The sequence below is a fragment of the Strigops habroptila genome, chromosome 12 (genome assembly GCF_004027225.2).
Source record: "Strigops habroptila isolate Jane chromosome 12, bStrHab1.2.pri, whole genome shotgun sequence".
In the NCBI taxonomy this organism is placed as follows: Eukaryota; Metazoa; Chordata; class Aves; order Psittaciformes; family Psittacidae; genus Strigops; species Strigops habroptila.
In genome coordinates, this window is record NC_044288.2 from 14,270,970 (window position 1) to 14,298,359 (window position 27,390).

At 43.5% G+C, this 27,390-nt stretch overlaps 1 protein-coding gene across 1 annotated transcript in view; it reads left to right on the plus strand.

Moving 5' to 3' along the window:
* GALNT10 (polypeptide N-acetylgalactosaminyltransferase 10) overlaps positions 1-26,462 on the plus strand; it is an 83,029-nt gene extending 56,567 nt beyond the window's left edge. Inside the window, exons 5-12 of the mRNA XM_030504654.1 lie at positions 4,576-4,761; positions 6,525-6,708; positions 7,591-7,708; positions 16,110-16,217; positions 18,047-18,268; positions 18,985-19,101; positions 21,135-21,284; positions 22,003-26,462. Coding sequence (XP_030360514.1) covers positions 4,576-4,761; positions 6,525-6,708; positions 7,591-7,708; positions 16,110-16,217; positions 18,047-18,268; positions 18,985-19,101; positions 21,135-21,284; positions 22,003-22,170 — 1,253 coding nt within the window. The 3' untranslated portion in view covers positions 22,171-26,462. The remainder of the gene's footprint in view (positions 1-4,575; positions 4,762-6,524; positions 6,709-7,590; positions 7,709-16,109; positions 16,218-18,046; positions 18,269-18,984; positions 19,102-21,134; positions 21,285-22,002) is intronic.
* The last annotated feature ends 928 nt before the right edge of the window (positions 26,463-27,390 follow it).

The following is a 27,390-nucleotide window of genomic DNA, read 5'->3' on the forward strand; positions in this document are numbered from 1 at the left end:
GACTGATACAGTGAGAACTGGACCCCCTTCCCTTTAAGAGATTACTACAGAACTGTAATCAGTGAAGCAACAGATATTAATTCTCTCGCTTCCAAGCTCTTTTCATCTTTCTTTGTAGGAAGATTCAGCTTGGAAAGCTGTCACCAGCTTAATCAGTTTGCTATTATTGAGACTGGTGTTCATAGTACAATTTATTAAATCAGTTTATTATCCTCCCAACCAACTTCAGTGATCAACTTGTGAAAACATTGGAAGAAATTTAAAACTAGTGTAAGTGCTGCCTGTTTGGATAACAGCACATTTTGCTATTTAAAGGATTACTCATCTGCACCAAAACAGGGAGAGAAGTTAATTTCAGTGATGTAGAGCTTTCTATTTCAGGGAGCCTTGGCTTGCACATTGTGATGGATTCAGGAAGAAGTCTAATTCATTCTTAAATTGTTAAACAGCACGTTAAGGCTGAGTATCTAAGTAAAGATGAATGGATTCATTTGTAATCTTAAACAAGCATGTCTGCATATGGAAGGGTAGGAACAGGAGGCCGGGATAACCTGTAAACAGATGAACAGTTGCACTTCAGGTTTTGGTGGTTGGAAAGCAGTAAAATAACTGCAGGGAAGGGAAACCAGCCCTGTCTGCTTTAACGGGAATTCTGCAGGTGCTCCAGTCCTCTCTGCCTGTGCCATGTCCCCTTCAGCAGGAGGAGGAAGGTTCCCTGGCTTTCCAAAGTGCAGTGGCTCTCCTGTCTTCATATCTTCAGCCTTTTGAGTGTAAACTGAAGCAAAGCACATCAGGAAAAGGCAGGATACTGTAGGGCAGAGGGAACTCTGGTTTCATTGGTGGCATCCAATCTGCAGGCAGCTGCTTTTGGATGACGAGGCCAGAAGGATGAAGTGCAGTCAGACCACCATAGGAGTTTCATATAGAGGAAAAAAGTCTAACAGCTTTGGGACCGCTTATGTTAAGCGGGACTGCTGTTGAGGCTTCTCTGCTATCTTCATACAGTTTTATTTACAGCTCAAAATAAAGCAGTAGTTCTTGACTGGTACTGTTAATGTATACACTGTATATCAAGTTTATTGCAAAGTCTGTTAGCAAGCTACCAGCCTAGTTTTTAATCTGCAGATAATCTTACTCTCATTTATATGCTTGGGCTCTATTACTTTGCCCAGTGTAGGCACAGCCATTGGAATCCATCCAGTTCACCTAACAACTTTCATTAAAGAAAATTGCCCTTGTACTAAAAATTACTCAGTGTGACAAGATTCCATAATATATTTTTTTAAAGCCTCATAAAATTTTGTAGCAGTTAATGCCACTTGTTTGTTTTTCTGAGATTTTCTTTTAAAAGCAGAAATTGACTTAATTGTGACAATACTTGTAATAGAATGAAATAACTGTTTTCTGAGTGTATAGAGACCAGGCTGGATGCACGAATAGCACACAGATAAGGAAATAAGAAGCCTTGTCTTTAAAAAGTATGTTTTATTGTGCTTTGTTCGTTGTTTGTGAGGTTGCTTCACAGTCTGTGACTCTTTAGTAAGGGGAAGTAGATACAATAAATTCTGCTCACTTGCTGTTCATGGTACATTAGTCTTAACCTTATAAAATGCAGTGATCAAGCATGACTTTTTCTGCAGCGATTGGGAGCAGCTCATCTGAGCATCATTGCTCCTGGCTTCAAGGACTTGGAACGTGTGTCCCCTGCATCACACATGGGTGCTGATGGAGTACCTTGCTTCCTCCAGCCATCAATGGCATAAGAAGATTCCCAATGTGTGAGATATTTCTTAACAGTGCAACACAGAGCAGGCTATGTGCTGTGAGTGTGAAATGCTTTGGTATTTCTTTACTACGGAAACATAGTAAGTAAGTGCTAAAGAAGCAAACCCAGCATTTGGGAATGGAATGGGAAGTCAGTGAATTAGGCTACTTGGTGTCTCTTTGCAAAGTACTTGCCTGAGAACTCTGTGGCTCCTATGCTGCCTTTTCTCCTGTCATGCTATGAAAACAGGGAAATACCTCAGTTCTTCTTATTCATTAATAGACACAAATCAACCTGTCTTCAGTTTGTGTGTAGCAGAGCAGCCATCATCATCATGACAAATACAGCCAAGTCCAGTGACTTTTATTCACTTGCTGGTGCATGTCTTCCTGTGTGGGACCAGATCCAAAGCTGTGCTTGTGTTTCCCGATGGCAGGCTTAGCTGGGCCATGCTCATACCCTTGGAGGAATGGGTTAGGCTGCCTTCAGGTGTCATCCCATATGAGAGCGCACACCAAACCAGGACAGTTCAGACAGGTATATGATGCCGAAACCTAAAATGACCAGTACACAGGTGGAAGACAAACCTCTGGGATCTTTCACGGTCTCATTTGCTTGTTTCCAGCAAAATAAGAGTTGGAGAAAATATATACAGATTTTTCCATTGCTTTGGAGCTTTGGATTTTTTAAGACTTCGTAGGTCTGGTTTAGATAATTTAAATATTGTGGGGTCTGATCTTGCAAGTGCTGCAGAATCTGTGGCTATTGTTAGGGGAATCAGACCCTGAGCATCTGCGTGACGGTTACCTCCTTCCTGTGCGTACCTATAATGAGCACCAGCAGCCACTCTCATGTTTATCTTTGGTAGATTCACTAACGTGTACCTTCCGTCTTCGGCTTAGCTGATTTATGCTTGAAGCGAGGGTTGTTTGTTCTCTTTTCTGATGAACTAATCCTCTGTGATAAACTAACAATGGCGAGGGATGAGCTGTGATGTTAAACAGTGGTGGTGGCGGCTTTTCTATTTGTTCTTGTTGAGCCTACCCACTGTTTCAGGATGAAGGCAGCTGCAATAATAACATATCTAGTTTCTATGGAAGGCCCTTATTTGAAAAATCTGTAATTGAGTGGACAAAATTTCTGGTTGCTTGAGAGGATCTATTCAAAAGAGACTTGAAAAGGGTGATGGAAAAGCGTGCTAGACAGCGAGAAGGGCTCTATTGAGCAGGGATACGTAGATATTGTGGGACAATTAGACCTGTCAGGCAAAACACTAAAATGCATTTGTGAGCAAAAAAATCCTGGGGGATGTTAAATAAAGCTTTGAAAAGAGCAAAGTGCTTGGTAGGGATACCTCAAAAGCAAAGTTGATCTGGGTGGTGTTTGAAGGAAGGCAGGTGAGAGCTGCTTCAAAAAGGAGGTGCAGACTGTGTGTTAGTCATAGGGATTTTGCCCATTTTTTTCCTCCAGTAGCTAAAACCCTGAAGCACAATTGCTGGGTCAGCACCGTCAGAGTTTTATGACTTAGTGAAGTTTATTTGCCCCTTTGCTCTTTTTAGAGACTTATTCCAATACCTGGCTTCCCCCGTGCCCTGTTCCGTTCTCACACTGGCTGCCTTTTCAGCCCCTGCCTTTCATCGCTGCTTTGGAAGCCAAGGAAGACTCTGCTATGCAGAATGGAGTGGATGTGTTCCCTGTAGTCAAGGCAAATAAGCCTGTGAGGTTATTTGTATTTGAATGATTGCCTCTATTCAAGTTGTGTTGTGTGAGATTTTAAGATTAGTTAATTGCTTAGATTTGACAAAGTAGCTTTTGCCTAGCAAGGCTCGTTTCCTTGATCAGTTGCTGATGGCAGTGGATAGGATGGTGCATTAATGAACAGTCCCTGGCACGCTGTGAATGGGGTTTGCTGTCAAGTCAGTCAAAACTTCAGATGCCTAAAGATCAACCCATTAGCAGTTAGGCCAGCGTCAGCTTTTAGCCTATTTTTAGGTTTTTCTTTGGTGCTTCACTCTTTGATGTAAAGACAGCTGTGTGCCCCTCACTCTTTATGTAGACCAAGCTTTTTCTTTCCACTTCTAAACAAGCTGTCTATTGTTTTGATCACTCAGTAATCTTCTGCAGCTCCCCTGTTTGAATTCTTGTTAATTGTGGTGACTACAAATGTCTGTGCTAATTCAGATGTGGCTTCAGTCCATATTCAGTAGCGTAAATATTTCCGTATTTAAATGCAAATATCTCCTCTGATAAGCATTTAATGAAGCCATCCAGACACACGCAGTGGCTATGCCTGCTGTGCTGGCTTGGAGGGATGGCTGACTAGGCTTTTTGCTGTTTGTTTATGCATGAGTAGATAGATGGTCATGTATGTTTTGAGGAAACCCAAAGCAACTTAAATCCGCTGAGTGTTTACTTCTGGAAGTAAATTGGCCTGTGTCTCTTCTAAGCTACACTGCTTTTCCACAAAAGTGTCATAGAATCTGCTCTGATAAAGTTCTCCCAGAGTTCTGCTGCCTGGTTTCTTATTGCTCTTCCTCTGCTGCTTTCTTTCTCATCCTGCACTCCTCCATCTTCTCCTAGTTGTTCTTTTTATTGTTTACTGCTTCTAAGGTTTTGGAACATCTTCAGGAGTCGGTTAAGCAGTTATGTTTAAACCCTGGATTTAAAGGAAATCATTCTTCCTTTTTCCTGTTACTGCATTTGTTAACTGCTCAGGCCATACTTCCAAAGATAGCTCTTTCTGGTAAAGAAGGAATGACATTTTTAAGAAATTAATTGTTACAATGATTACATTTCTCATTTTCATGCAGAACACCTGAAGAAACGCCTGGAGGATTACATGGCCCAGTTCCCAAATGTAAGAATCCTCCGAACCAAAAAGAGAGAAGGGCTCATAAGGACTCGGATGCTGGGGGCCTCTGTGGCCATAGGGGATGTCATCACCTTCTTGGATTCCCATTGCGAGGCCAACGTGAACTGGCTGCCGCCTCTGCTAGGTAAGTGTGTGGTGCTGTACATGGCTGAATACTGAACTGCTGAAGAGCTGGCACCTTCTGCTTTCCCCTCATGCTGTAAGTGAACAAAAGGAAGATGAAATGTCTTAAAAGCAAAAACAAACCACCCACAAGACTTGGGTGATTGTTGGAAACTTTTATAGCCGTTAATTTTTTCCATTCTAGAGTCCTGTACTGTATAATAACCCTATCATATGCTTTGCTTAATTAAAAAGCAGAGATCATATTCTTCTATTTCCTTGCTAAATGAAATCTTAAGTCATTTATATCTTGCTAGAAGGCTGAACTATCACATGGTCATTCAACAGCTTGCAGAGGAATGGCTTTATGAATCAGAAAGATCTTTACATATAGTTTTTAAGTAGATTTTAGGTATTTTTTTCTCCTATAGAACTATATTTAACTTCATAGTCTGCAAGCCTGTGGAAAATACTTCTTGTGAATGACAGCTGCTGGTATGTCTTTGTAGAACATATGCAGTCCTTTCCAAGGCAGTGCTTCATCTTTAAGGAGGCATCAGTTTTACGTCGTCAGTTCTTTTCAGGGATGACTAATTGAAAGGACAGTGCCTTCTGTTGGTACTGGCCAGAGGCATGCAGGTACTACAAAACTCCTTCACAACCCTATTGCAAGTGACCTGTCAAAACTCTCTGTGGTGTGACTTCATTGAATGAACTGTGGCACCAACGGTCAAGGGGAGGTATAAGAAAACCAGTTATACTTGTCAGCAGGATTGCTGGATGGTAATATACTGTTGCTTTCACTACAGTTTGTATCTGGCAATAGTATAAAACATTTGCTGCTTCATGAGCCGCGGGGAAGGAGGACAGAATTAGCTCAAATGCCATTTAAATGAGAACATGTAGAGTATGCATTAATTTTAAAGCATAGAAAGGATTTGTTAGACGTGCATTGGAAGCCGAAACATCATTTGTCGCCTCTGCTCCGAAAGTTAACTTCCAACAAGAGACCGTCTCAGTAGTAAAGTATTTAAGAAGTTCCAGATGTTTATGCAGGAATTAATCCTATGTTGTATTATTTGGTTGGAAGAAAAGGTTGAGAGGAGGAGGTACACTTGCATTTCTTGAGCCTGCTGAGAGTAGTAATGCCATTAGTCTGGATCGCTTCCTGCCAGATTCTGGCATAGCAGTTAAAGGTAGGTGCTACGATAGGTTATTGCCCTGGCTTTGAATCAGTGCAGAAAGGGTTCACATCCTGGTTGCTCGTTAAAATGAGGACTGTTCACTAAGTACAGGATGTCTGTTTTCAGCCTGGCAGTTTAGGTATCTGTGGTAGTGTGCCTGTGTCTTTCTGTTCTGCTCCTGGGTGATCATAGAATCATAGAATGGTTTGGGTTGAAAGGGACTTTAAGCTCATCGACAAGCAGGGACACCTTCTACTGGACCAGGTTGCTCCAAGCCCTATCCAGTATGGCCTTGAACACTGCTAGGGATGGGGCAACCACAGTTTCTCTGGGCAACCTGTGCCAGCGCCTCACCACTCTCACAGTAATGGCCACTGTAGCATGAGTGTCTGGTGGTTTTATCTCAGTAGTTCAAGCTTGAATATTTCGTTGCAGAAATACCAGATGAATTGATACAAATTGGAGCATCTGCCCAAAAGAATGAACAGGAAGAAAACTATGTCATTCTTGGACAACTTTGTATTTTGATTACTCTTCTGTAATTTCATGGTCAAAGGAACCAGCTGGTGCAGGTTTTCTAACATGTTTCTCCAATCTTCAGATCGCATTGCCCGAAACCGCAAGACTATCGTTTGCCCTATGATTGATGTTATTGATCATGACCACTTTGGATATGAGACTCAGGCTGGAGACGCAATGCGAGGTGCATTTGACTGGGAGATGTATTACAAGAGGATCCCTATTCCTCCTGAGTTACAGAAACTTGATCCCAGTGATCCCTTTGAGTAAGTTACTGAAACGAAGTGTGCGAAGAGCTATCTAACAAAAGAACACCCTGTTACAGGGTTGGTTTACACCTCAGTGTAGTAAAAGTCAGAAGCTGGTGTTAAGCTACTTGCTTTTTGGCAGCTGTTTGCTTAGTTGGTCTAAAAGAAACGCATTGTGTAGTAGCTGTGAACACTCTCCTTTTCATTGCTATTTTTTGCCACCTTAATTCCCACAGAAGTTAACATTTCATTTAAAACTGTAATGTGTAACATTTAATGTGGTCATTTATTACTGAAATCTTTCAAACATAACTTACTATCGCTAATGCTCTGCCAAAAACAACAAACCAATGGCAGCTTATATGTCATTCCCAGGTGGGGGAAGAAGAAAAACTAGCAGTATAATTACAGCAATTTTGATGATTGCAGTGCATTGCAGAAGTAAATCTGCGATCAAGTTATGTTCTGCTGTTGCTGTGCTTGCCAACATTGAGACAGTTCTGCTGTCCTTTATAGTTATGCAGTGTTCCAACAACACTTTTTGAGGTCAAGCTCAATGACTTGACTGTATTACTGAGACACAGCATCCCATGTGCAGCATATGGGTCCCAATGGGAGAGGTTATATCCTGTCATTTCATGGTGAACTCTTTTGACTGCTTGGAGGAGAGGCATTGACTAGTTCTGAAGGGAGCCTGGTCTCGTCCTCCTCATCTTTAAGTGGGAAATTTAGTAGATAATGCAAAAACAACTGTTTGATGCTCTGATAGGGCTGCAAAGGCACCAGAACACTGGGTGGTGAAAAGAATATTTGTCAAATCTTGCTTTGTTTTTTAAATGTTTAGCCAGAGATCTGTATCTTTGAATGTGTTTGTAATATGGAGTCTGGTTTTTCCTTAAGGTCTCCTGTAATGGCTGGAGGACTGTTTGCAGTCGATAGAAAGTGGTTCTGGGAGCTGGGAGGGTATGATGCAGGTCTGGAGATATGGGGAGGAGAGCAGTATGAAATATCCTTTAAGGTGAGCTATGTTCTCTGGAAATTACTTCTGTTTTGAAAAGTAAGAATTGTTCCGAGGCACAGAATGTGAATGATCTATCTTGTCCTTGCTTTTGTGTGTGATTAAAAGGTGAAAGAGCTGGGAGTAGTAAGATAGTACACAGAAGAAACAGCACTGATGTGACCAGTCATTTGTGAGGGTCAGTTTTGGAGCATGATTAGCTGGGGTGTCCCCCGTTCTGTGGTCACAGCTTCAGATGTGTGCGCTCCTCCCAGCAAGGGTAAGTCAGTTTGTGTGGAGCTCTCTGACTTTAGGCTTCTTAGTACTCACCCCGGCAAGATGATGAAATACCCTCCTTGAGGGGAGGAGGATTCTGGCAGCTCAGTGTTTGTCCAATAGCGTACCTCAGTTCTGAGCTTGAGTTCCCAAAGATGAGAGTAACTTACTGTCTATAGTCAATCCATCTGACTCCTGGCTGCAAGGAACTGAGGCTATTAATTACCCTGTAAGAAATACTCAACAATTGGAATAACAACACTGTTGCTGGCAATGACTTCAGATCATTAACTGTCTGGCTTGGGGACATTTCTGTTACTTACTGATTGACCAAGCTGTTCAGTTGAAGGCTTTAAAATAAGAGTTAGACAACCAAAACTGCATACCAATAGTAACGAGTCACTGTGACCCGTGAAGACCTCTGGTACCTGTGTTACCTTGGAATATGGCACTCTGAAATCTATTCTAGGAAACCTACTGGAATGTCCCAGACCACTGAAGGCAGATGGCTAGTTTTCTCTTCAGTGATGAGAATCCTTTCGATAGTCTACAGAGAACTGAGTAGAGACTTCTACATTAAACTGTTTGGACTGCTGTGTGGTTTCTCTTTCACAGGTTAAATACATAACCTTACAGGTGTTTGGATGCTACTGACCTAAGCCAGTTGACCTCTGCATGGGGCCAGAAGAAGGTAGCAGTGCTAACATAGGGCACAGTTTAGCGTCAGCAGTTAAAATTCCTTATGTTTCTCCTGACAAACGAGTCATGGCTGATCTCTTACAAAACAGATTGCTAAATCCCAATGCCTCTATGCAATTCAAAGGCATATCCAGCTGTATTCTGCAAGCCATGTTACCGTGTATACTCACTGTGTGCTGCTTACCATACAGCAAACAATGGGGAAAAAGAGACACTGTTTTGAAGACAAAGTCTTTTCTGCCATTGTTTGCTCATAAACAAACCTAAAGTAATAAAGTCACATCAGAGGTCCCTTCTCTATAGTGGTAGCAGGAAGGGAGGGGTGAGGGCACCCTCTTTGGAGATGTCATTGCAGTTAGAGCCAGTTCTTTGTGTTGCATGTGATGAAATTGTGTAACGCTGTCATTCTCTGCAGGAGGTGCAGTGGCAATATTCAGCCTCTTTTCCTTGGCCCTTTTAGGAAATGCTGGTTTCCAAGAGTGATGATAGTGGCTGGGGAAGCCCTTTGTCTCTAATGCCACAGCAGACAGTCACACTGCTCGATCTGCAGGAAATAAGACCACTTCATTCATCTGTTTGCTTATCCTCTCTGAAACACAGTGTTTTATTTCAGTCCAGAGATGGTAATTTATGGAGGGATAAATTGGCTTTAATTAATCTCTGCAAAGACCCCCTTTTTCTTTCATTGTGCAACAGAAAAATGAAGTTTTAACTGAAAGAAGCTCAGTGTATTTTCAGAAATTAAGATAAATTGATACATTCATCTGTGGCTGATAGATGTAATAATTCTGCTGGAATTGAAAGAATAGAAGGTTTGTTCACAGAATTTATGAAGCTATGACATTTCCTGGTGAGCTCAGAGCTACGTTTTTACCTTTAGAAGCAGACTGAGATTTTGTAGTTAAAGAGGCACTGTCAAATAATTTAGACCTCTGGGTTTAGATGTGGGGTACCTGCTTTCATATTATTTATTATCTAATGGGAATTCAGATTCTAAGGGTGCCAAATTTACGGCACAGCTTCAACAAAGAACCCATTCCTGGCCTGAGAGTTGTGGGTGCAGGTATTCTTTTTGTACTGCTGGTCTTTGATCCATTGCATCAGATCTGGCCTTCTCCAGCCTCACCAGGAGTAGGGGTCTTTTTTCCATAAGCATGTTCTTTTTCGCCATGTATAGACTGTGCTTTACAGGTTTTCTGCCTTTATTTTAAACCCCAGGGCTCTGTTGCTGAGAGACTGGAAATAAACAAGTTTATTTAGGAGCCTCTTGTCTTTCTGTTTTGAGATCATACGTATTTCTGTCATCACCTGGCTCTGCTTCCTTCTCAGAAGAAACTTTCAGTCTGAAGGCAAGCCATCAGTGTTTAGCACCTCTGAAAATATTTAGCTGGAGGATGCATCAAACTCTATTGATAGAAGCCTTGCTCCTTGTGTGAAATGCATACACCAGACATCACTAGGAAACGTAGCATGCTGGAGGGACCGAAAAATGTAGGTGAACTTTAGATTAGAAACAAACTTTCTAACCATAACTGCTGGTTTGTAGTTTGCTGGGTCTTCTCAATCTCTTAAAACAGAAATTTCTAAATTAGAGATGGAGTCAATCTGTTCCACATTCAAGCAGAAAGCATGGGCGTCTTCCTTCTCTTGACCTGGCTATATCAGTGCCTATAACCCAGTACTTCTACAGGTCAGGGTGTTTCCTCCTTCAGGTCCGCACCAGATGCAACAGAAAGATTTCAGTCTTGAATTTTAGTGGCAGGCATTACCCTTGTTCAAATGAGCCTCACTTTTCCCTGAACCCTGCTTGCAGAATGCTCCAGGCAAACTGCTTTGCAGATCTGTGTGCTATAAGCACCATTCTCCCCCATCTCAGTGGGTTGCCAGATGCTGACCTTTGAATACGTGCTTGTATTTTGGAGAAAGGGTAAACAAGCGTGTACAGCTATTTCTGTGTGGCACTTGGTACCTTTCCTCTCCGCTGCTACTCACTCTACAGCCATAGTTTCTCTGTTCAGTTGACTCCACTGAGGGGTATTTTTGGTTTTGGGGAGTCGCTTCCATACCTCTCCTCTCTTACAGTTTTTCCTGGTCTTTTTGGCTCTTTCTGCAATGATGTGAGCAAAATTGAATACCCCAAATGACAATGTATCTGTCTTCTTCTAAACACAACTTAATAGCTCTGGTTTTCAGTATGTTCCTGCATAATCCTATATTCTGCTGCCTTTGTAACCACTTCATTTTCTTTGAGATTATTGTATTTGATTTGGAGCAGTATCTATGAAGCATTTAAATTCTTCCTTACTGCAAATGCTACCCTGTACAGCAATTATGTACGCTCAGTTTTACTTGTGATCATGTTGCCTCTTTTCCAGTATTTTTGTGGCTTCTATTCTGTTTGGCTTACTCAATCTTCACTAAATTGTTTTATGCTTCTCTTCCTTAAATATATAGTCTCTGATTTTTTGGGTATGGGGAAACAGAAGAGGAAAAAGTGATGTTTTGTATAGGCATAAATATGGATGTACTTTATACCTCAAATTATGAGTGGTTCTGAGTCCTTTAGTTTGTACATTGTACTTCAAGAGCAAAGAATGAGAATCCGGATGTCCCTCACTTACGTGATCTATCATTTCAGTTTGAGAAATGTTTGTCTTGTAATCTAGAGATTGTAAAGCCTTCCTAAAACGCAGAGGGCTTGGTGCAAACAAGCCGTATCGACAGTTGCCCTGAAAAGAACAGACAAGGGGAAGGCAAAAGAGATAGGCAGTGCTCCTGGTCATCACTCCTTGCTTCAGCAATAGGAAACATCCACTGCACTTATTCTGGTGGTTGTAGATCATTGCAATTTGCCAGATCCTTTTCCCAAAGCATAAACATGGTTTGTATAAAACATGTCACATATTTTCCAACAGATCCAAGTGCTCCATAGCTTCTGTTCAGATATGCATCTTCTTTGCCCCATGTCAGCAGCACATTTCTGATGCACATTTTGCCCCTGGCAGGTGTGTGGTCAGGGTACAGCTGCCAACGGATTGCTTCTGACAGCATTTCTAGTTGTATATTAAGTTAGCGCTGATTGTGAGCCTCCACTGCTTATTCCAGGCACATCCTCACGCCACTTTCCAGCAGCTCACGTTTGCCCACACTGAAACAGGCCGGGCATCCTGCTGCTTTTTTTGTGGTTGTTTTAAGCCAGCACATGCTGCTCAATTCTAAGGCGCTCGGCAGCAGTACAGGATGGCTTCCTTCTCCCTCCCTAACTGGGGATGCAGCCATCGGTTTCAGACCATTGACTTGAATTTTTGGCCTCTGTTCACGCTGTGTGCTTGGTTCAGGCTCCAGAGTAGCCTCCTGCCAAGCAGCAGCAGGAAAGTGGACCCCTCCACTCTCTGGAAGGTGATTATTGGAAACTGCTCTCATTACTCTCAGATACTCCAGACGGTAAGGAGGGGCCGTGCTGGTGTACATTGTGTGAGAGCAGGCGTTGTGCAAACACACAGATCCCAGTGCCTTTTGAGCTACCTTAATCTCTTATAGAGCAATAAGTCCCAGCTGCAAGAATAGCTGATGCTTACAATACTGAGGATTATGATTTTCCTGCACTATTGGATGCCCTTGCTTTCATCCTCTCACCTACCTTGTTATGCAGAGAACCCCCTTGGCTTATCTGCTGTGTCCTTCCCACCTTGCAGGGTGTGCTCAAACAAGCCAGTTTCTCTCCATTGCTCCATCCCATGGTCTTTATTTCTGTTGTGGCTTGCAGACAGCTTTCTTTTGAAGGCCTGACTTTTGCCTTTGTGTGTTTTCCCTCTCTTGGGAAGCATTGCCTCATCATGGAAACCATAAACCTTGTATACCCGGATAATGGCGTTCACACACGAACTGCAGTATTGTATTGGGTGCTTGAGGGGAGAGGTTCAGCTCTCTTACATGACATTGTTTTCTGAAATAGCAGGAAGGGAATTGGATCAGCATAACATTCCCATGTAGAGAATAGGTGGCATATTATCTTGTGCTTTCATAGCACACGAGCTGAGTCAAAGGCTCTTGAGTTGTTTTATGAATATGGAGTTACAGCTCTCCCGGCCACTGAGAAGATGGAAGTAATATCACTGGTATTGTTATTTTACTTCCTTTGTATGTGTTTATTTTATTATGCTGAGATTGTGCCCGAAGTAAAATCTGTTGCAGTGTGCACATTGACCTCAATGTCGGCAGGCTTTCTCTTAATTTTAGCAGATCTGTCAGCTCTTAGATTCCTAGCTCAAAATGTAGATCAGTAAAATTGGTGCCTGAGGAGGAAGAGAAATTTCCTGTTCTCTCTTAATGAGATCTGATTAGATCATTGTATAAAGCCCTGTCTGCCTAGCCAGCTTTAGTTCTTGTTCTTATGGCATTTTAGTAAATGGCTGATTGAGATTAAGTGCGTGAAGTTCGGGCTCTGATGTTTGCAGTCGTGTCAGCCAGGGAGATGAGGCATCATCTCACCCTTCTGTAAAACAACACGAAACTGGCTCCCCTGGCCTAAGGAGAACACAATAAGTGTCAGTCAGTGTTACCATGAAGGCACAAGGTGCTGCCCCACAGAACAGTGCTGTTTAAGTTGTTTGACAAAGCTGTATTTATAGCGGTGTAAGTTCTCTTGTGTTATGCTTGTGAGCTGTAACCTTGTTTAAAATCACCCAAATACCACTAACTGAGTGGAAGCATCCTCTCAGCTATTTTGGGTTTGCTTCACTAGCAGTTATTCCTTGACAGACCTCTGGATGTGATTCACCTGACCTTTAACTCTAACTTTCTAATGCTTTTGTTAGCTGTGTTTTACCAATGCATGTCATGTTCTTTCCCTCTCCCCCTTCTTCCAGTTTTATAGATAAGGACTGGTAATTGTCTTTATGGAGGTTGTAATGAGTTCTGTCACCACACAAAGCAGCTCACTAATAACATAAATCAAAGCAGCAATGAATGAATGGAAAGCATGCTTTTAAAATTAGATTTGTACTGCAAGTGCTATACTGTCACTTGCAGCATGAGACAATGGTAAAAAGGCACGGAGTTGGCAAAGTACCTCGGAGGGTCACTCAGCTCTGCTAGCAGGCATTAGGCAGCTTCCTGGTGCCTCCATGCAGCACTGGTAATCACAGCATCATTTGGGAGTAAATATTTTAAAGCAAGATTAGAAAAAGAGCACATAAAACTGATCTTGGATTGTACTTGTTCAGTAACTCAGTTAAGAAGCTTTTCTTATCGTATCATTACATGTGTTCATGTAATGTCATCTTCTGTGCCTGGAGTTTTGTACCTGCTTGGAGCTCCTGGCCCAACATAGCATCAGTTTTATCTAGCTTCCCATAGCCCCTGCCTCTCCAGTGTACTGCTCAGCAGATAAGTGCTGCCTCCAGTATTGCTTCACAAGATCTGCAGTGCAAGGACAGTGTTCTCTCTAGCTGCGTGTTGACTGCAGGGGTCTGTTTCTCTCATGAGGGAAGTCATGTTTTCAGAGATGTGTATTCAATGTGGCCTGCCTGAAAGCCTTCCCTTAGAGATCAGGGGCAGGTGAGGCAGCAAGGATCACGAGCTGCTGTTTGCATTCAGTCGCTCTTGTGTTGCACTAAAATGCAGCTGCATGTGAACAGAAGGGGCTTTCTTGATGCAGGGTGCAGCGCACAGGCTCAGAATGCGGGTTGTTGAAGAGCGTGTGTGCCTGTGCAGCTGAGCTCTAGGGTCCTTCAGCTATTCCTGCAGTTTTTTTATAGTTCCCAGATCTATTGCAGCTCTTGCGCACACCATTTCTGTCCATAGAAAACATGCCCAAATTCTTGTTTTCTCAGCATATCTGTTAATTTCCTAGCAGAGAAATCACACTGTGGCCCTCTGCAGCAAAAAGCACAGCAGCTACAGAACAAGCAGCATTTCTAATTCCACTAGAAACTTCAAAACCACCGGGTGCTAGTTTCTTTTTTCGTCTTCATCTCTTCTGTACCAGCTTCTCAAGGCACAGCAGGGACAAAAGGAATGAAATTCTGTAGAAGGAGTGTTTGTCAACTTGCTTCTTGTCTCTCTCACTATAACGACATGTAATTAAGTACCTTGAACTTTAGAAGTTGCCTGTGAAAAACAGTCCCCTAACTGAGAGCAACCAACCTCCATTAAGTTATACGCAGTCAGCAAATGACTATAATTATTAGGGCCAGTAGACAGAGCTGAAACTCCAGAGGACTTTAGTGTCAGAGCTAATAATTATGCAGCAGCCTTGGCCAAATATTTCTCTTCTGAGCTAAGTATTTAATATTGTCACTATAGAATATTAATGGAATTGCCTGCTATGTGTGAAGCTGTTGACTAAGCTCATTGTACAATGAACTGCGGTGGCTCAAATTAGCCACAGTGAATGGAGAGATCAGGAACACCGCATCAGCCTGCAGCACCAGCAGACCTCCTTAAATAGTGCTGCCTTTGGGGCATTAACATAAGATCTGGGGACAAATTGAAGGGCAAGACAGTGTCGTGCTTCAAGAATTCAGTAAGTTGGTTGTTTTGCATACTGAAGGATACCCTTTCTTTTAAGTATTCATTAGATCTCTCTGGGAAGCACGTATGAATGTAATTCTTAAACCTAATGAAGTAGATTGGCTGATTCAGAAAACATCTCCTTTGGTTTCATTTGGACGAAATTATTACATCCATGACATAAATGAGGAATAAAAGAAGGTTGTTGCAGTGCGTTGGCAAAGAATGAAATCTTCCCAGGTGGGAAAAGAAACTTCTGGGCCTAAATCTAGACATTAACCAAGCATCAAGGTAGTTCTCAACTAGCAATGTGCTCCAGTGACTTTCTGAGGGTTTTCTTAAAGCTAATTATGTTTTTACCAGGCAGGGATTTCCACTTAATTGTAAGGCTGCAAAGCAGTGAGTGCATGTCAGCAATGAAACCATCTGAGAGCAGTGATAACCACAGGAAAACGTAGCAGTTTCTTCTGGTTTCTGGCACTTGAACAGGCTTCTGAATTCCCTGGAGTGTCTTGCGTGACACAGGACCTGTACTACAGAGATGGCCTCCCTTTTACACAGCCTACACCCAGGTCTTGTGTGGCAGTCTAGTTTAACTATAGTGGTTACTATTGCTGTAATAATGTATATCAATTTAAAGTGTGCTGTGTGCTATTTTCTGGGTGCTTGGATTTTTTGTTTCTTTTCCTTTCTCTAAAGAATGCAAAATTGAACCGTTTAGCTATTGGGCTTGATAGCACTTGTGCTAAATCAAGGCTTGCCGCATGGCTTTAAGCAGGTAGTTATAGGATTTGAGGCTAAAGCAAGGAGGGGAGAGGGTGTACTTTAAAGTAAAAAATCCGGGTTAAGCTTTGTCATTACTTGAAAGTCTTTTTTTCTTCTTCATTTTTTTCTATATAATCAAGACTGAATCTGTATCTCTGCTGTTCCACAGGTATGGATGTGTGGAGGTCGCATGGAGGACATCCCTTGCTCTAGAGTTGGTCATATCTACAGAAAATATGTTCCATACAAGGTTCCAACGGGAGTCAGCCTGGCCAGAGTAAGTGGCAATGGCATTACCCATGACAGATGTCTGACTGCAATGTGACCGTGCTGTTGTCTCCTCTCACCCCACAATGAGAGGCAAATGTAGGCTTTGTAGTCTATAAATCTGCTTTTACGGTGGTCAAATTGTGCAGTGGTAGGTGTGTATCACAAAGGGAAGAGAGCCCAGGAGCTGCAGACTCATGTGCAGGCATCTGATATGCTCCAGGCATCAGCCATGCTCCAGGCATCAGCCATAGCTGGGTGTTGGGAAGGGACTTTTGCAATCAGGCACTGGCTATGGAATCACCAATAAAAACAAGATATGGCTTTATCTGTATAATACTTCAGTCATTTTATAGCTGTGTTCCCCAAGAGCAACAGGCTTCAGCAGTGTTTTGGAGCTTGAAAGACCTCTCAGCTTCAAGCATCACAGACCACTGAATGAGCAAGCTGTAATTTTCCACAATAGAATGTTTTGTGCCATCCTATTTCTTAATCTAGTGTAGCCCAGAGAGGAAAGAGCTTTTTCCTACACGCACTAGATTTCTCCAGTTAATTTCCAAATTAGGAAGGGATTGCATTGCCCTCTGGTGGGGGAAAATATTCATAGGAGCAGGAAGGCTGCATGAGTAAAAAACCACAAGATGTGCCCTGCTGTTCTGCAGGCTTGTGGCTTGCACAGTGTTAAAATGCTTCCCTGTTTAATGGCATCACCCTAGTTATAGATTTGGATTTACTACTCAGCCCAGCAATGACCTGTCAGAGCGATAGAGTGTTCTCCTCTCTGTGCCATCCCTTCAGGAAGGAGCTATATTTCTTTTGATTCAGTATTTGGCTCTTGCATACTCACACAGTGCTGGAAGGGGATAGTAGAAGGGTGCAGGAGAGGCTGTCTCTTGGCATCTAAGGTCATACAGTCACCTTAAGTTGTATGTAGGCTGCATTTGGGGCAGGGTCAGCACACTGCTCATTCTCAGTGTCCTCAGGTTTTGGTAGTAAATGGCCACTGCTGGCCTGCTTGCCTTCATGCAAGGTGGGCAGTGCTGCTGGGTCACTGAAGCCATGACTGCACAGGGCACTGTGTGGCACCCACAATGTACCTGTTGTTGCCAGAGAACAGTGAAGGTCCAACAATCTCTTGTGTGTTGTGATGAGCAGTAAGGTGGTTATTTCGACAGGGGGGTGTTCATTGCTGGCTTGGAATTGCAGAGTGGATTAAGCTTTATTGTGATACGTGAAATACACTGCTGCTAGGAAGTAAAGCCCTGTGAAGGGTCATTACCTGAAAGTTGTGTGTTCCTATGGTATCTCAGAGTTTCTTTTAAACAGCTTTTTACCAAAAAAACCTGAAAAATAGTGGTAAGAAAGAGTATTGTGAACTGAAGCTTTCCAGAAGGGAGTATAACAAATCCCATTCCTAGATGGGTTAGAGGATGCAATAAGAAGGATTTAAGAAAGTAGCTTTTCGTCAGGGACCTTTGAATGTCCAGTGGTATTTACCAGCATCATTTTCTGACTAGTTTCTTCACAGAAAGAAGAAAACAAAAAGAAAAGCCTTTGATTAATGTTGTTTTTCTTAGCCACAAGGAACTAGATATAATGGCCAAGTGCCAGGATTCAGTTTTGACCTCAACTGAAAATATGTTTCGAAAAGTCCTTTGGAACTAGAGAATAATAAAAATAATCTTCATCCTGAAGCTGGAGAGAAAGAGTGGATGTGCATGAAAATCCTTTCCGAGCACAAGCAGGAGAGCTGTTCTGAATGCTAATGTCAGTAGCTTGTGCAGAGTGTTCTCAGGTGCTTTTCCCTCTGGTTTTCACACGTGGCTGTTGCCCACACAGAACTTGAAGCGGGTGGCAGAGGTGTGGATGGATGAGTACGCAGAGTACATCTACCAGCGCAGACCAGAGTACCGGCACCTTTCTGCAGGGGATGTCGCGGCTCAGAAGGAGCTTCGCAACAACCTCAACTGTAAAAGCTTCAAGTGGTTCATGAACGAGGTCGCTTGGGACTTGCCAAAGTTCTACCCACCAGTGGAGCCTCCAGCAGCTGCTTGGGGAGAGGCAAGTTTGTGCTCTGGAACCTGCAGTGGGCAAACAGGTTGCAGGTTGGTTTATTTAAGGTTGCCTTACCCCTGGGTTTCTGTAAGCAGTTTGCTGTGAGGTGGCAAGTGAGTGTTTAAAGATCCTGCTTGATATGTTTCAAAGACCAGAACTCCCCTACCATTACGCTGGCCTGATCAAAGGCGGCAGTTAGGCAGCTGTTTCTATCAGTGCACAGCTACAGAGAGAATAGAGACTTGGCTTGTTGTGCATGTTATGTACTTTGTAGAAGGCAGAACATGCCAACAGGGAGGGCCAGGGAGAGGCAGCAGCTGAGCAGTAGTATTTCCAAGAGCTACACAACTGTGTTAAGCTACTCTGCTCCTTAGCTTTCCCATCTGAAAGCCAGGAAAACCACCCCTGGTTTTGAAAGTCGGCTATGTTCTGGGAAAAGAATCACCCCAGGAGTGAAGTCGTGGATTATTACACACAACAACATAGTGAGCTCTGCAGTCCTGTAGCTAATGGGTTTTGCTGTGTCCTGGAGGTTACTGTACCTCCATTTTTTGAATTCCTATGCTTTCTTCTAGCTGTCATCTGCCAGCTCAGATACATAGTGAAGTGAGGGATCTTAAAGCTATCTTCATACAAATACTGCTGCTGTTTAAGGCAATTTAAGCCGCCTTTCCTGTCACTTGGTAAGAGTAGGAGACTCAGTGACTAATTTACTATTTCAGATACGCAATGTAGGAACTGGACTGTGTGTGGATACTAAGCATGGAGCCTTGGGATCCCCACTGAGGCTGGAAAACTGCGTGAAGGACAGAGGAGAGGCAGCATGGAACAACGTGCAGGTAACGGTCCCTCTGATAAATCATCAGCCCCTAAATAAATTTGGGGAGGGAGAAGTTATAAGAACAAATGTTGAATGTTTGAGAAGGTCATTGCAGAGCTCTGTCAGGTGAAGAGAGGGTGTTGTGCACCCCAAGGCTCGTGTGCTAATTATACTTGATGGGCTTGCAGCAGGATGTGGTTTGTGCTTGTGGTGAGGTCTGGAGCCTGGTAGGCTTTGTGCAGAGCTTTCACCTCTGCTTTGAGGTTATGGGAGCGAACAAAGAGAGCACAAGAAAACAATATGCCAAAATAATAAACCAGTAACAAGGCAGCTGTAATATGTAACAAAGTGAATATTAACTTCAAAGGTTGTGCTGGAAGAAGTGATAGAGGAGCATCATGCATATTAATGAACCCGCAGGAGCATTCAATAACTGCTTACTATCATCCTTCTGACAGGAGGCAAATGCATTATAAACACCCAGCCATTGCTGGCGAGAGATGAAACCGGCCAGGCTATAGATTCACCCTCTCAACATATAAGGTGCCAGAAACGACAGCTTTATTGTAAGAAAAGGGAGGGAAATATTAGTTTGTCTAAACTGTGGCAGCTGAGCTGAGAAAAGATCAAGAAAACAATGCCTCTATTACAGAGCCATACATAACTCTTCAGGGGGATGGCTCCAGTGGTAGGAGACAAAGGGTTGTTGCATATCAATTTTGATGCGTGAACGCTAGAAACGAAAACAATTTACTCAGGCAGTCCAAAACTAAGCCTCTGTTCCATGCGGAGGATCTTGAACAATTAGTGTTTAGGAGCATAATGTGATTGAACTTCTGTGTAGCGTTGAGCCTAAATGATTGTGGTAATTTCTTTTGCAAGAGAGGCTTAAAACAGAAACAGGAACAAGAACTGCGGCAAAAGTTCTTGGCTGCGCTGCTTCAAATAGTAGCACCCTGCTCATTACTGGTTTGTCTTACTGCCCCATGAGACATCTCTGAAGAGAGGACCACTCCTCCACCTGGTTCCAAAAGCAGCCCACAGAACAGCTCTTCCCCTCAGGCACTGGCAGGGGGCTGTGCTGGCTAGAACCACGTTGGCTAGTGCTGGTCACAGAGGACACTTGCACCCTTGCCAGAGATGCTGTTGTCAAAGCAGAAAGCAAAAGGTTGACACCAGTGCCTGCCTTTAAACAAGTTTATCTTTTGTGGAATTTAGTCCTATGATGCTTAAAACATGTCTTAAGCCAAGCCATGCTCATCAGATTAAGTGTGCAGCTAGACCACTCTGCTGTGTCAAGTCATGGCCAAAAGCCAATGTCAAAGGGGCAGGGCAGGGAGCAGAGCCATGGGATGAGGTGGTACTTCACCAACGCTTCACCCATGGTCCAACCCCTTGGTGCAGGGATTTCCAAGCCACATGTGCTGGCATCTGGCAGTTTTCATCAAGTCCATAGCACTGCCAGGCATAGGATGTGCCTAAGTTACTAGAGCTAGAAACCTTTCTCTTCTGTAGTAACCCTCCTTTCATTTCACCTGAAAAAGATCATTGCAGGGTCAGCAGAAGAGACCACCAGGAAGCACTGCCCTAGTGTTTGCCCTTCTGGGGTGGGATGGAGAGCTGTTGGCTCCTGCTCTCTTGTCCCAAAAGACGTGGGACAGACTCTTCTCAAGGTGACTGCAGGCTGTCTGTGCAGACATAGGTGTTTACTGCCAGTGTTAACTCAGAGCTCCTGTAGCTCTCTGCCTTTTTTGCTAGCTGTGAAAGGCTGTAATTGGTCAGCTGCTCACTTAATCCGTGATGTATGTCTGCATTGCAGAGACATCCAAGGCTGCTATTAGTACCCAAGCTAACTAGCATGGCTGTTTGCAGCAGCACAGTCTCATTTAGCATGCTGTGTGGCAGTCCACGGGGTAGCTCTTAGACTCCCCTAGTTAGCAGTCCCTGTCCCCAGAGGTAGAAGTGGTTTTTCTCTAGAAGATACTGTCATTCTGCTGGTGAAAGCACCGTGCCCAGCACCGGCCACCCTGAGGGTCCTGTTTGTCCTGGCAGGTATTCACCTTCAGCTGGAGAGAAGACATCCGTCCCGGGGATCCTCAGCACACCAAGAAGTTTTGTTTTGATGCCATTTCCCACAGCAGCCCTGTGACCCTCTATGACTGTCATGGAATGAAGGGGAACCAGCTCTGGAGATACCGAAAAGTGAGTGTGTTCTGATTTAAAGTGTCAAACTGCCTGTAGGCACTGAAGTTTCCTTAAAATGTCACCGCTCATGTTTTATTCCTTCTCTTCGTGTAGCTGCGAGAAGACACAATCTGTTGTAATTGTGCCATTAACTATCCTTGCTTAGAAAGAGGTGGCTCCCCTGTTCCACTGATTAGAAACGGTGAGGATTGCTTCTGTAGGGCTTGCAAAGTAGGACGCTCTCCTTGCAGTCCTGTCCGTGGCTGGCAGTAAGGTGATGCAATACCCTTGCAAAACCCGTTTGCCAAGAGGTGTGCTGTGCTTATTGGTTTGTTCTGAATACTAGAAGGTCATGCGAAAGTAGATAAGGATTTATTCATCCTCCTATTAAGAAGCACTTTTGTGGGCAACAGGTAAGGAAATTCTTGACTAAATGCCCTGTCCTAGTAATCTATACGCACAGTGTCAGGAGCAACTGCAGCAGTGACTGCACTGGAGCCTGGAGAACCTGGTTTCAGACAGAGCTTTAGACCTTCCCAGTGGAGGTGTGAGATGGGCTGAATGCTGTTGCAAGGGGTGGGAATGGACCTTGACACTTGCCAACCAATTCAGTGTGGAACAACTTGTTCAGGTACATCCAAGTGACAAAATAGCTTGCCTTGGGTTTCGTTGTGTTGGTTTTAAAACAGCTTTGCTTCTCTGCTCAGCAAGCTCACATCAGATTTCTCCTTTCCAGGACAAGACCCTCTACCATCCAGTAAGCAGCAGCTGTATGGACTGCAGTGAGAGTGACCGAAAGATCTTTATGAATAGCTGCAATCCCTCATCTCCAACACAGCAGTGGATATTTGAACATACAAACTCAACCATCTTGGAAAAATTTAACAGAAATCTTGATCTTTAAGAGACTGAGAAAATACATATATATATATTTTACAATTATAGTTTTTACTGGGGAGGGTTACAAAAACTTTTTTTAAGAGTACTTTTTTTTAAACAGTGAATGAAGGTAAAAGGGAGACTCTCAGGAGAAGGTTAACTAGCAGGCCAGGCTTTATTGTGAAGATGCTGCATCCTTCTCTTCTGGGGATGGTGGAATGTTAAAGGCTTTGCCAGAGCCACTTCTGTGCTGGGATTGAACTGAAACTCTGTTTTTAGAGGAGTCTGAATGCGATTCAGATTGCTTTTTGTTTGTTTTATTTCCTACCTGGGTCTGGTGTTAAATGATTTTGTTATCCAGGACCCTCCAGGACTCTTTGTAGCTGCTATAAGGGAGGCCATGAGGGAAGATCATGAGGGGACAGGAGGGGTGGCCATGAGGGGAGATCATGAGTTGAGAGCAAGGGAAGCCATGGGATGTGAGGGGTCACTATGAGGGTTGAGGGGCAGTCATGAGGGGAGAGCAGGGGCAGCCATGGGACATAAGAGTGGCCATGGGAGGTAGGGGCAGCAGCTATACAGTGTGGGCTGCTATGGGGGGTAGATGAGGGGTGGCTGTGGGTGGAGATCATGAGGGGCAGCCGTAAGGGGAGATCTTGAGGGGAGATCAGTTTGCCCTTAGTGACATGGTTTAGTGGTGAGCTTGGCAGTCCTGGGGATTTGATGATCTTAAAGGTCTTTTCCAACCTAGTTGATTCTATACCACCCACTGAAGCATTCCCACAGAGGTGCTTTATCTTCCAAAGTCCATGTAAGTAAAATCTTGAAGATTTAATCCTCCCATCAAAAGAAAGGGCCATCAAAATATAAAATTAATTTTTTTTTCCTTGCCCTAAACCAAAATATATTTCAAACAGGTGAATATTATCACTTTCCACATCGCAGCTCTGATAAAAGAATGAGCTCTAGTGGAAGTGCAGCCAGGTGTTGGGAATAGCACTGTAGTTATTAGCGATGAGGAATCTGGCTTTCTGGTCCATTCACTTTGCAGTCAGTTTGTCACTCACTGTTGAATCTTCAAGGTGAAAGATGAGCAGCAGAGGGGTTTGAAGTAAGCACAGTTCTTACAGGTGAAGATTTTTGCTAAGAGCCTTTGGATATCAGGTTCCAAATTTGCCTCTTATTCAGAATCTTTTTAGCATGGACACCTCTAGAGTTTTTCAGAGTTTAATCTATTACATGAAGGCAACTTCCATTTTTCCTTTAGAGGTTTGAAAGCTAACTTAATTCACAGTTGGTGTGAGCAGATTAGTTCAGGATAATTAAGTCAGGGCTGAAATTAGCTGTTGGTCTTTATCCATTTGTTCATCAGTGTGCGGTTTGTTGCAGTGGTGAGTCCTGTGGTCGCTAGTGTTCTAGGCTTGTGCTATTAATCTCTCCTCTTTTCCTAGCATCCACAGCACTGTACAGTTTACTGTGGCTGGAAATCTGTTTGCTTAAGCAGAGATGTGGGATTGATGTGCCCGTTTCACTGGTACCCTAACCTCCAGTTAGCTGTGCAAGGTGTTACCCTTCTGGTTTGGCTGCAGGATGTGCCAGACACTGAACCAGAATAATCTCATCCCAGGAGGGGTGTCTTTCTCATGTGAAGGCAAAGAGATTTCTGCCTAGTGTCAAGAAACAAGCAGGCTGGCTCCCTCTGCAGAGCTCCAGAAGAAAGAAGCCCTTTCTGATGTTGCCAATTGTAGGACCATTGCCCACGTTTCAGATGTCTTTGAGGCCATGTAGTGCCGCGTCTGTCAACTGGGAGCAAACTAGGACACAACTATCTGCTTCTCAAGCCTGATGTGTTGACTGTGAGGCTCAAAATCATTCCCACCTCTCTCATCCTCACAGCTGAGGCCCCGTGCCGACTTGGTACATGCACTCATGAAGCAAGGGGAACATGGGCACTGCATTACAGCGGGGACCAGGCTTGCCAAATGCATTGGTGTCTAATGTTTTTGGAGTGAAAAAAGGCTCTAGGCTTTCCTTGTGACAGTTGTACAGCAGTATTGCTATGGAAGTGAGACCAGCATCAAACAGAGTTGACATCTTGTGTTCTCAGTAACTACAATATGTCTGTTATTAGGATCCCTTTTCATTTCTGTGGGAGACAGAGCCACTTCCCAGTGCTTTGTGTCTGATTGTTGCTTTCCTTAAGTTATTAATGGTCTCATTAGTCTGCTAGTGCTGACTATGGATCACTAGATGGCCTGACTAGATGTCTTTATGAATGTTTGAATACCTGTGGAACAAGAAGCTGTCCAGTGCTAGTTTTTTACAAGTGGGACACAATCAGCAGATTATAGGAATGGACTGTAGGTCATTCTGCTTGCAGCTTGCAACTGTGTGTGTCTTAGTTTCCTAATGAGAGGATTAGCTTCCGTTTGGGAAATGCATGGCTTGCTTTGTACTTGGGCTCACCTGGTGCAGAGAGTCCTCGCTGCTTGGCTTGCTGGGTGCTTGCTTCAGAGAGCTGTGGTAAGGAACAGGTCTTTTACCACTTAGTGGTCTTAATTTGGAGGGAAAGGAAAGCTCTTAGCAGTTGGCACTGAAAGATTAGATAATTGTTGAGGCAATTCCTGTTGTCAAAACCAACCACCAGGACGTGGAAACAGGAGCTTCTGTGAGAGTGGCCCTCCTGGGTCCTTCTCAGTACGGTTCATCTGATCTGTTCTCTGACGGTTTGGGATCTGAGTGTGAGCAGTGCCTCGCAAATTCTGACTGGCTCACTGGGCTTTGAGCTATTAATTTATTTACATTAATTATACTTTTCAATACCCTAGAGGCTTCGCTGACTAATAAGAAGACTTAATTTAACCAACCATCCACTGATTGAGAAATAGAGGCTGTATTTCATCATCTACATCTTTAATTGAGCCTTTACTGGTTAATTATTCCAATTACTTTTGGTTATTTGTAAGCAGAATTGCTAAAGCATGAACACATAAGCCAATCTTCACATCTGCATGCAAGTCAAGACTGGAGATTAAATATGCAAAATAAATGTTTTCATATCTTTCCCCCCAAAAGTATTCAAACTCTCCCCATGGCTGCATAAATTCTGCTGCTTTTAAGTATCAGAATCCCAGACAACAGGGGGATCCCTGGAGGTGTGTTATGTTGCATGATAATACTTCGATTTGCTCTTGAAGCTGTTGTTGATTTAATACTGGTGCTAATCTCTCAGGCCTACAGATAGAGTAATAGGTTTGGGGCTCTGATGTGTGCAAGGTGGCTTTTTTCATGCCTGGGAAATTAACTTTCTTTTCCACACCATAATAGAAGAACGTGTGAGCCTTACTGAAAGGGGAATTCAGCATCATTAAAATAAAGATGTGCCTTTTAAAATGTAAATGTACAGCAAATGCTTAAACTTGAACCATTTCCTAGTGCCTTGCTGGACAAGAAAGGAGAGAGGAAGAGGTTGGGAGATAAGGATGTCAGAGAAAGCTTGACTCGTGCAGTGTTTGTGTTTGTGTGTGTTTTCTAGTATGTCCAACTTGAAAGTGCAAGATCTGTGTGAACGACAGTAATTCTGAAGCTCTGGGGTTTCCTTTGTTAAATCAATACCAGTAATGACTCGGGGAAGGGGGATGTCACTCCTAGTAGAAAGACTTGGAAAGGATGGCAGCTTCTTCTTGGTACGCTGTAACAACTAAAGCTAAACCAGGGGACGTCTTGGTTAGCTGTTGGATGTTTCACCTCATGGTGAAGGCTCATGCATTTCACCAGCATGCAAGATCCTGCATTTTATTTTCTGAGTATCCAAATCAGAAATCACAAACAGTCCCAAAGGCATTATAAAGCCACTGGATCTACGTGGCCTTAAATCTACTAGTCCAACTCTAAAATCCTAATCCAAATTAGTGAGCAAGCAAATGTGAACTTCAACCACAAAACAAGATAAAAACTGATCAAACTAATAGACTAAAACATTGTGATACCAATAACAAATAGCTGTAGCCTCTAGGGTGGAGAAGGGAATTGGTTTCAAAATGCATTCTCCAGGATCTCGGTGATAGGTTTGTCTATTCCTTGTACTGCATGCGTTTTATCTGTAAAACTGGATGGTGCCTCTTGAATCAGTGTATATTTATTTTGTGCATATTAGGACAAACAGCCTAATATCTGGGGGTGGTAAAGGACTTGTAGCACTTTAATGTAGTAGCTTTCATAAACTGGGAATCATTGATAGAATGCCTAGTGTTTTTAAAGTTGAATGGACTTCCTTTTATAATATATTTAAAATAAATTTTTAATGTGTTTTCTGAACACTGTGTGTGCAGAAATGACTGTCCCTGCCTGGTTTGCTCCAGGGATTGATTTCCCTTCTCTCTGCTTCTTAGGACAATAAGCTCAGTTACCCTGGTCTGGTGTTTCCCCAGCACAGGCTTCCTGCTACATAAGGGACTATTCTCCTTCATCCCCCCGGGAAGCATCCTTCCCGGCTGCCCTTTGCATCAGGTATTTACTGTGCAGGGTTTACTGTGGTCATGCCCAAGCGCTGTGTTGAGCAGACAAGGCAGATTGAGGCAGCTGGGGCTGCAGAGATGCTTGTGGGCACTTCTCTGTCTGTCCCTCACAGCTGCTTCCCTCTGGCTCCAAGGCCATCAGGATCAATCCATGCTGCCCCAAAGCTCCAGCCCATCGCCAGACCCTCCAGCATTTCAACTCAGACAAGTTTAAAGAGCCACAGCCGTGAGGGGAGGAGACACGTGAGGAGAAATGTCAGATGTGGACAAGGCTGGAGGAGATTCGGACGGAGATATGTTTGCGTAAGGAAATGCTCCGTGCCCAAGGGCGCAGTCTCAGGGGGACTATGGCCATGGTGGGTGACTTGTGCTGAGGTAGGACACCCCCAATGGACGATGGCCATGGACAGTCCTTGTTGGTAGGGCACAGAGGAGCAGAGGAAACTCAGCCAAAGGAAGGAGGAGGAAAGCCATTTATTGCAATGTGAATGTTTCTTAGTAACTAAACCAGTGATTAGAAGTTTTAGTTAGCAACTAAGAAAGTAAAAATCCCCTAGGTTGATGCAGTTGCAGATGACGCAGTGCTGGAGCATCACCTGCTGCGGTGAGTGCCTCGTGGTCAAAGCCACGGCTGGTTTTCCATAGGGAGCAGGTTTGAGTGTAGTTGGCGGCTGCCCCATGTGGGTGAGTACTCCAGGCAAGGGACTCGGGCAGTCTTGTCCTCCAAC